The sequence below is a fragment of the Aedes albopictus genome, chromosome 2 (genome assembly GCF_035046485.1).
Source record: "Aedes albopictus strain Foshan chromosome 2, AalbF5, whole genome shotgun sequence".
NCBI classification, from domain to species: Eukaryota; Metazoa; Arthropoda; class Insecta; order Diptera; family Culicidae; genus Aedes; species Aedes albopictus.
The window spans coordinates 402,362,928-402,372,100 of record NC_085137.1 but is presented as its reverse complement, the minus strand read 5'-3'; the positions used below and the strand labels follow the sequence as shown (position 1 = coordinate 402,372,100).

The following is a 9,173-nucleotide window of genomic DNA, read 5'->3' as shown; positions in this document are numbered from 1 at the left end:
ATCGAAATCGAATCGAAATCGAATCGAAATCGAATCGAAATCGAATCGAAATCGAATCGAAATCGAATCGAGATCGAATCAAAATCGAATGGAAATCGAATCGAAATCGAATCGAAATCGAATCGAAATCGAATCGAAATCGAATCGAGATCGAATCAAAATCGAATGGAAATCGAATCGAAATCGAATCGAAATCGAATCGAAATCGAATCGAAATCGAATCGAAATTGAATCGAAATCGAATCGAAATCGAATCGAAATCGAATCAAAATCGAATCGAAATCGAATCGAAATCGAATCGAAATCGAATCGAAATCGAATCGAAATCGAATCGAAATCGAATCGAAATCGAATCGAAATTGAATCGAAATCGAATCAAAATCGAAATCGAAATCGAATCGAAATCGAATCGAAATCGAATCGAAATCGAATCGAAATCGTATCGAAATCGAATCGAAATCGAATCGAAATCGAATCGAAATTGAATCGAAATCGAATCTAAATCGAATCAAAATCGAATCGAAATCGAATTAAAACCGATTCGAAATCGAATCGAAATCGAATTGAAATCGAATCGAAATCGAATCGAAATCGAATCGGAATCGAATCGAAATCGAATCGAAATCGAATCGAAATCGAATCGAAATCGAATCGAAATTGAATCGAAATCGAATCGAAATCGAATCGAAATCGAATCAAAATCGAATCGAAATCGAATTAAAACCGATTCGAAATCGAATCGAAACCGAATTAAAACCGATTCGAAATCGAATCGAAATCGAATTGAAATCGAATCGAAATCGAATCGAAATCGAATCGAAATCGAATCGAAATCGAATCGAAATCGAATCGAAATCGAATCGAAATCGAATCGAAATCGAATCGAAATCGAATCGAAATCGAATCGAAATCGAATCGAAATCGAATCGAAATCGAATCGAAATCGAATCGAAATCGAATCGAAATCGAATCGAAATCGAATCGAAATCGAATCGAAATCGAATCGAAATCGAATCGAAATCGAATCGAAATCGAATCGAAATCGAATCGAAATCGAATCGAAATCGAATCGAAATCGGATTGAAATCGATTCGAAATCGAATCGAAATCGAATTGAAATCGAATCGAAATCGAATCGAAATCGAATCGAAATCGAATCGAAATCGAATCGAAATCGAATCGAAATCGAATCGAAATCGAATCGAAATCGAATCGAAATCGAATCGAAATCGAATCGAAATCGAATCGAAATCGAATCGAAATCGAAATCGAAATCGAATCGAAATCGAATCGAAATCGAATCGAAATCGAATCGAAATCGAATCGAAATCGAATCGAAATCGAATCGAAATTGAATCGAAATCGAATCGAAATCGAATTGTCACGACGAGACCCCTCGTTGCGGTTCAACTGTGGCCGGTCAACAAAGCAGCCGAACGATCATAAGCGTAGACGTAAGGGAGAACAATAAAACTGTATCGCAGGTTCCCTATGAATGACTGTCTAATGTCAACAATGATACAGCGATTTCCACGCAACAGATAAAGTGCATTACAGCTAGTTTCTATCCTAAATTATTAAAAACTAAGTGAATTGTACTTTCGAGCTTATTTCTACTATTTCTAAGTTAGTCTAAGCATTTTTCTGGATCTCATGCAATAGTTACTTAACGCTAAATTTGTGAATTCATCCTAGTTAGTACTACATGCAGGTAACATATGTGGCCTTACAGAAACCTGTTGAATTCTAATATGTAATCGCTTAAATTTAGATCAAACTCACTTTATCTACCGACACAAGATACTCCCAGCACTGAATTCGATAGGCTAGGCTACGAATCTCCGAGCCAGTAAGTAATCATTTAATGCTAAGAAGCTATACGAACGGGCAATTAAACCAACCTTAATTTAACCCAGCATAATCGCTATACGCTATCGACCGTATCGTAACCGGACTTTGGAACTCGAGGGTTCACCAAAAATTGTATGTATGCCTTTGACGAGAACATTTGGTGGAAATAATTAAATTAAACGTTTATTTTAGCTGAAAGCTTACCACAACAACAACCACGGGTTTGCTAAACAGATTTTGAGAATCTCCTCACAGTCCACAGAACATCCTTTCAGAATTTTTGAAGATCACAATGGAAGGACAACTCGATACTACTGGGTCGAACTGCAAGGCGTGTGACCGTTCGGACTCGGCCGATGCCCACATGGTGGCCTGCGACAGTTGCCATTTGTGGGAACATTTCGCTTGTGCGGGCGTAGATGAATCAGTCAGAGATCGTAAGTACGTATGTAAGGATTGTACCGCAAAGGTGGCCGGGAGTAAAACGAAACGATCGAAGAACCTAACCGCTGACAATAGGTCCACCAAGACAGCTGGTGGAAGATCAGCGAAGAAGGGGCAGAAGAACCCGTCTATTCCGGCGAGCCAGACGTCAAGTGCCCGGGCTGCCGTTTTGGATGCGCAGATGAGGGTATTAGAAGAGGAAAAGGCGATGAAAGAGCAGGAATTGAGGGAGCAGGAGGAACTACAGCGGCGAGAGTTGGAGGAAGAACAACGTCAAATCGAAGAGAAAAGGCAACTAATGGAAGAGGAGCGACGATTGCGTCAGCGCAAGTTGGAAGAGCAACGAGCCATTCTTGCGAAACAGCATATGATTCGTAGAGAATCACTGGAAAAGAAAAGTGAGCTGATAAAAATGATGTCAGAGGGCGGCAGTACCACGAGTTCAATCCCGGACTCGCAGGAGAAGGTTAAGAGCTGGTTAGCGGATCAACAGCAGACCCACGGAAGATCTTTGGGCAAGACGGCACAGGAACAAGAAGCTAGTACTGGTCTTCGTCTTGTGAACTCCCAAGACCCGATTCGGTCCTCGATTCGTGACTCCAAACGAGAGAACCCGATTCCTAGAACAGCTCGTTCTGAAATAATCATACAACCATTCCGACAATACGTAGCACACTCTCAACCACACTTCCAACAAAACCATCAACCTGCAATCCAGCCACTTCACCAGAATCAACCGTTGCATCATCAGCAACAGCTATGCCTACCGCCGTCGCGTTTGCAATACCACGATCGATTGGATGCAATTCAGTCTTCAGTGCATGAACAGATGTCACCGCAGCACGCAGAATGGTCAAATCGCCCCGTTCCACCGTCACAGTATCACGGCGCTCCAAATGCAATACCTCATCAGTTGGACCGGCAGTCACGGTGTCTTCAGCAGGAAATAGTGCCTCCGCATGCTCCAGCTGAGCAGCCGATGGTAGATAGACAGCCAACAGCGCTACACACCCAGCAGATTGCAGCACGACAGGTCGTTGGGAAACAACTTCCTAAGTTCGACGGGAACCCGATTGACTGGCCTATGTTTATCAGCAGTTATGAACAGTCTACTGCTGCATGTGGGTACACAAATGCTGAAAATCTCATCCGCCTTCAGCAGTGCTTAGCAGGTCATGCGAAAGAATCCGTGTGCAGCAAACTTCTCCTACCCGAAAGTGTGCCTCACGCTATAGAAACGCTCCGAATACGATACGGCCGTCCGGAACTGCTACTGAAGTCTCTTCTAGAAAAGGTTCGACGCACACCAGGACCAAGGCAGGACAGGCTAGAGACGGTGATCGAATTCGGATTAGTAATCGGTAACTTTGTTGATCATCTCCGAGCGGCGCAGCTACAACAGCACCTATCCAACCCGATGTTGATGCAAGAACTAGTCGATAAGTTGCCAGGCCCGATGAAAATGGAGTGGGCTTCCTTCAAGAGCCAGTACCCTTTGGCAGACCTTGCGACATTTGGGCTGTTTATGGAAAAACAAGTAGCAGCGGCAAGTGAAGTCAGTTTCGAGCTGCCGGCGCAAGATAGGAGTTTCAAGAACGAGAAGCATAGAGGAAAGGAAAGCGTCGGCGTTCATGCCCATTCGCAGGACGATAGTTTCCGTAACAAATCGGCTTTATCTGGAATTCCTCGAAAACCATCATCAAAAGTATGTGGAGTCTGTACTCGCGAAGGCCACAGGACAGCGGACTGCGCACAATTCAAGGAAATGGACAGCGATGAACGTTGGAAGATTATCCAGAAGAAAGGGCTGTGCAGAACGTGCCTGAATAGCCATGGCAAATGGCCGTGTAAGTCATGGCAAGGTTGTGCGGTGGAGGGGTGTCGTTTAAAGCACCATACTCTACTGCACGCTTCAACGTCGTCGTCCACAAGCTATTCGTCGAGCCACATGTCTTCAACCAAACCGCAGTCGTTGTTCCGGATACTGCCTGTCGTCCTCTATAATGAAGGTAAAAGCGTCTCTGTATTCGCCTTCATTGATGAAGGGTCGGAGATAACGTTGCTGGAAGATAGCATCGCTAAGCAACTCGGGGTGAAAGGTCATGTGAAGCCCCTCACCCTTCAGTGGACGGGAAATGTTAAACGGAGCGAATCCCAGTCTCAAGAAGTCAACTTTGCGATATCCGGGAAAGGTAACTCGACAAGATTCGATCTTCGTCATGCCAGGACAGTTAGTTGTCTAGTACTACCTAGTCAACGTCTTAACTACAACGAGTTAGCACAGCGTTACCCACACCTCAGAGGCCTACCCATGGAAAGCTACGGCACTGTACAACCTAAGCTTTTGATAGGATTGGACAACCTCCGGCTCGGCGTGCCGTTGAGATTGCGCGAAGGAGGACCAAGCGACCCCATTGCCGCAAAATGTCGCCTTGGATGGACCGTGTATGGTTCAAACAACTCCACTTCTAGCAGAGCATCTCTTAACTTCCACGTCGCAGCAGCTGCCGACCCCGACCGATTGTTGAATCAACAACTTCGAGACTTCTTCACCATCGAAGACAGCGTATTGTTAAATCGGAACGAAATCCTAGAATCAGATGAGGACAGGCGTGCGAGAAAGATACTTGAAGCGACGACACGACGAGTTGGAAACAGCTTCGAAACAGGACTTCTGTGGCGAACGGATAACCCAGCATTTCCCAGTAGTTACCAGATGGCTATGAACCGTCTTATTGGTCTTGAACGGAAATTCGTTAAGGAGCCATCACTAGGAGATCGCGTACGTGAGCAGATTCATGACTATGAACGCAAGGGCTACGCACATAAGGCAACACAAGCGGAGCTGAAGTCTGCTGACAAAAGCCGAATGTGGTTCCTACCGTTAGGAGTGGTCCAGCATCCAAGGAAGAACAAGGTCCGGCTCATCTGGGACGCGAAGGCAACAGTGGAAGGAGTCTCTTTCAATTCGAAACTATTGAAAGGTCCTGATCTACTAACGCCCCTGCTTGCAGTACTAAGCTCGTTCCGACAATTTCCTGTAGCTGTGTGTGGAGACATCAGAGAGATGTTCCACCAGATACAAATCAGGGAACAGGACCGTCTTTCCCAATGTTTCCTTTGGCGGGATAGCCCAACCGACGACGTCCAGATCTACATCATGGACGTTGCGACTTTCGGATCAACTTGCTCGCCGGTGTCTGCTCAATTTATCAAAAACCTAAACGCAGAGCAGTTTTCCGAACAGTACCCGCGTGCGACTGTTGCCATAGTTAAAAAACATTATGTGGACGACTATTTGGACAGTTTCAAAACGATTCAAGAAGCGATTGAAGTAGTGAAGGAGGTGAAATTTGTCCACTCAAAAGGAGGGTTTGACATTCGCAATTTTCTGTCGAACTCCGCGGAAGTATTGCAAGGAATCGGCGTTGTTTCAATGGATACACCGAAGGAATTAGCCTTGGAGAGAGGCGAAAGCATAGAATCGGTACTAGGGATGATGTGGATGCCAAATGAAGACTGCTTTAGATACACGGTAACCCTCAGAGAAGACCTGCGCTTTGTTCTTGACGAGAGTCATGTCCCTACCAAACGTGAAATACTGAAGGTCGTCATGAGTCTTTTCGACCCATTAGGGCTCATCGCCTTCTTCTTAATCCACGGAAAAATCATTATCCAGGGAATCTGGGCTGCGGGTACCGGCTGGGACGAAGCAGTTGATGAGAACTTTTCTCGTCAGTGGCGACAGTGGATTGAGTGTTTCGACCTACTGAACACACTCAGGATACCTCGTTGTTACTTTTCGGTGCCAATAACTTGCAGCAGTCGAATAGAAGCTCACGTTTTTGTCGATGCCAGCGAAGCAGCCTACTGTTGCGTCGTATACTTCCGGCATGTTAGCAAAAGTGACGTTCAAGTAGCCCTTGTCGGAGCTAAGAGTAAGGTCGCACCCTTGAAAACCCTCTCAATACCGCGGCTCGAGTTAAAAGCAGCTGTTCTCGGAGTCCAATATCTGCAAACCGTGCTAAACAACCATTCCTATAAGATATCGCAACACTATTTGTGGACTGATTCAACGACTGTCTTAGCGTGGATATTGTCAGATCACCGTCGCTTCCAAAAGTTTGTTGCAATTCGAGTAGGCGAAATTCTGACGTTGAGCGATCCTCAAGATTGGAGGTGGATCCCTACGAAGATCAATGTTGCAGATAAAGCCACCAAATGGGGCAATGGTCCGGAATTCCAAGTAAGCAGTCCATGGTTCCGCGGTCCAGCATTTTTGTATCAGGGAGAAGAACACTGGCCTAAACAACGACATCCTGTCTCCACCAAAGAAGAGCTGCGTCCTGTTCACTCTCACTGGACGTCAACACCAGTGATCGATGTCAGCCGGTTCGGCCGATGGGAAAGAATGCATCGAGCAATCGCCTATGTTCTACGGTATCTTGACAACTTACGTAGGAAACGAGCTGGCATCCCTTTGGAGTTAGGTATCCTTAAACAGGATGAATTGAAACGTTCAGAAGAAACATTATGGATAGTTGCCCAAGCAGAACTTTTTGCATCAGAAATTGCTGTTCTATCTGCAACTCAGGGATCACCGGAAGCGCGGCACGGCTGTGTTTCAAAATCAAGTCCTATCTACAAACTTTGGCCATTTCTCGACGATCGCGGAGTTCTTCGGATGCGTAGCCGCATTGGAGCAGCAGTATTCGCATCGGATGAAGCTAAATATCCGGCAATTCTACCCCGATCGCATCCGATCACCAAACAATTAGTCGACTGGTATCATCGTCGTTTCAGACATGCTAACAGGGAAACAGTTACTAATGAAATACGACAACGTTTTGAGATTGCCAAATTGCGCAGTCTCGTAGAGAAGGTGTCCAAGGAATGCATTGTATGTCGTGTGAGAAAGGCCAACCCTAAGCCTCCTGCAATGGCTCCTCTTCCGTCGGCCCGTCTGCAACCCTTCGTACGACCCTTCACTTACGTTGGTCTGGATTACTTCGGGCCACTACTGGTCAGAGTGGGGAGAAATCAGGTTAAACGTTGGGTAGCGATATTCACATGCCTCACAATTCGTGCAGTGCACATCGAGCTGGTGCACAGCCTTTCAACTGAATCATGCATTATGGCCGTTCGTCGATTTGTCGCACGGCGTGGTCCTCCTGCTGAAGTCTATAGTGACAACGGGACGTGCTTCCAAGGCGCCAGCGGAAACCTCACGAAAACAGCTGAAACACTAGCGTCAACATTCACGAGTGCTCAGACGAAATGGATATTCATCCCGCCAGCAGCGCCCCATATGGGAGGCGCATGGGAGCGTCTAGTACGTTCGGTTAAAGTCGCCATCAGTGCATTAGCGGACGCTCCTCGAAAACCGGACGACGAGACTCTCGAAACGATACTTGTTGAGGCAGAATTCATCATCAATTCCCGACCGCTCACCTACATCCCTCTGAAGTCGGCGGATCAGGAATCGCTTACGCCCAACCATTTTCTGCTGGGTAACTCCAGCGGCCTTAAGATATTGCCATCGGAACCAGTCGTACCAAGAACAGCCTTAAGAAACAGTTGGAAATTAGCACAACACATTTGCGACGAATTCTGGCGAAGATGGGTGAAAGAATATTTGCCAGTCATCGCCCGCCGGACAAAGTGGTTCGAGGAAACTCAAGATCTCAAGGTGGGGGATTTGGTCCTGGTGGTTGGAGGAGCCGCACGCAATCAGTGGATCCGTGGTCGAGTAGAACGTACCTTCCCAGGACGAGACGGTAGGGTACGCCAAGCATTAGTACGGACCGCTTCTGGACTTCTTCGGCGACCAGTGGTAAAACTCGCAGTTCTCGACGTGTTGGACGATGGTAAACCCAATCCAGAAGTTCCAGACGGTCAGGAGCATCACCAGGGTTTACGGGAGGGGGAATGTCACGACGAGACCCCTCGTTGCGGTTCAACTGTGGCCGGTCAACAAAGCAGCCGAACGATCATAAGCGTAGACGTAAGGGAGAACAATAAAACTGTATCGCAGGTTCCCTATGAATGACTGTCTAATGTCAACAATGATACAGCGATTTCCACGCAACAGATAAAGTGCATTACAGCTAGTTTCTATCCTAAATTATTAAAAACTAAGTGAATTGTACTTTCGAGCTTATTTCTACTATTTCTAAGTTAGTCTAAGCATTTTTCTGGATCTCATGCAATAGTTACTTAACGCTAAATTTGTGAATTCATCCTAGTTAGTACTACATGCAGGTAACATATGTGGCCTTACAGAAACCTGTTGAATTCTAATATGTAATCGCTTAAATTTAGATCAAACTCACTTTATCTACCGACACAAGATACTCCCAGCACTGAATTCGATAGGCTAGGCTACGAATCTCCGAGCCAGTAAGTAATCATTTAATGCTAAGAAGCTATACGAACGGGCAATTAAACCAACCTTAATTTAACCCAGCATAATCGCTATACGCTATCGACCGTATCGTAACCGGACTTTGGAACTCGAGGGTTCACCAAAAATTGTATGTATGCCTTTGACGAGAACATTTGGTGGAAATAATTAAATTAAACGTTTATTTTAGCTGAAAGCTTACCACAACAACAACCACGGGTTTGCTAAACAGATTTTGAGAATCTCCTCACAGTCCACAGAACACGAATCGAAATCGAATCGAAATCGAATCGAAATCGAATCAAAATCGAATCGAAATCGAATTAAAACCGATTCGAAATCGAATCGAAATCGAATCGAAATCGAATTGAAATCGAATCGAAATCGAATCGAAATCGAATCGAAATCGAATCGAAATCGAATCGAAATCGAATCGAAATCGAATCGAAATCGAATCGAAATCGAATCGAAATCG

At 45.5% G+C, this 9,173-nt stretch overlaps 2 protein-coding genes across 4 annotated transcripts; both read left to right on the top strand.

Annotated features, from left to right (window-relative positions):
- The first annotated feature begins 2,143 nt into the window (after nt 1-2,143).
- LOC134286843 (uncharacterized) lies at nt 2,144-2,919 on the top strand. Its single transcript, XM_062848529.1, has 2 exons — nt 2,144-2,837; nt 2,906-2,919. The coding sequence occupies exons 1-2, from the start codon at nt 2,144-2,146 to the stop codon at nt 2,917-2,919; spliced, it is 708 nt and encodes a 235-aa protein (XP_062704513.1).
- A 183-nt stretch (nt 2,920-3,102) lies between these two features.
- LOC134288440 (uncharacterized) lies at nt 3,103-8,957 on the top strand. Of its 3 annotated transcripts, XM_062853318.1 has the most exons (3): nt 3,103-8,556; nt 8,617-8,694; nt 8,762-8,957. In XM_062853318.1, the coding sequence occupies exon 1, from the start codon at nt 3,125-3,127 to the stop codon at nt 8,342-8,344; it is 5,220 nt and encodes a 1,739-aa protein (XP_062709302.1). In that variant the 5' UTR covers nt 3,103-3,124; the 3' UTR covers nt 8,345-8,556; nt 8,617-8,694; nt 8,762-8,957. The 3 variants fall into 3 exon arrangements, with proteins under 3 accessions (XP_062709302.1, XP_062709301.1, XP_062709300.1); XM_062853317.1 differs by having other exon boundaries at nt 8,617-8,957; XM_062853316.1 differs by having other exon boundaries at nt 3,103-8,694.
- Nucleotides 8,958-9,173: the final 216 nt, after the last annotated feature.

Excerpts from the sequence above, each read along its gene's own strand:
- LOC134288440 (XM_062853318.1), top strand. The coding sequence starts at position 3,125 with ATGTCACCGCAGCACGCAGAATGGTCAAATCGCCCCGTTCCACCGTCA.
- LOC134286843 (XM_062848529.1), top strand. The coding sequence starts at position 2,144 with ATGGAAGGACAACTCGATACTACTGGGTCGAACTGCAAGGCGTGTGAC.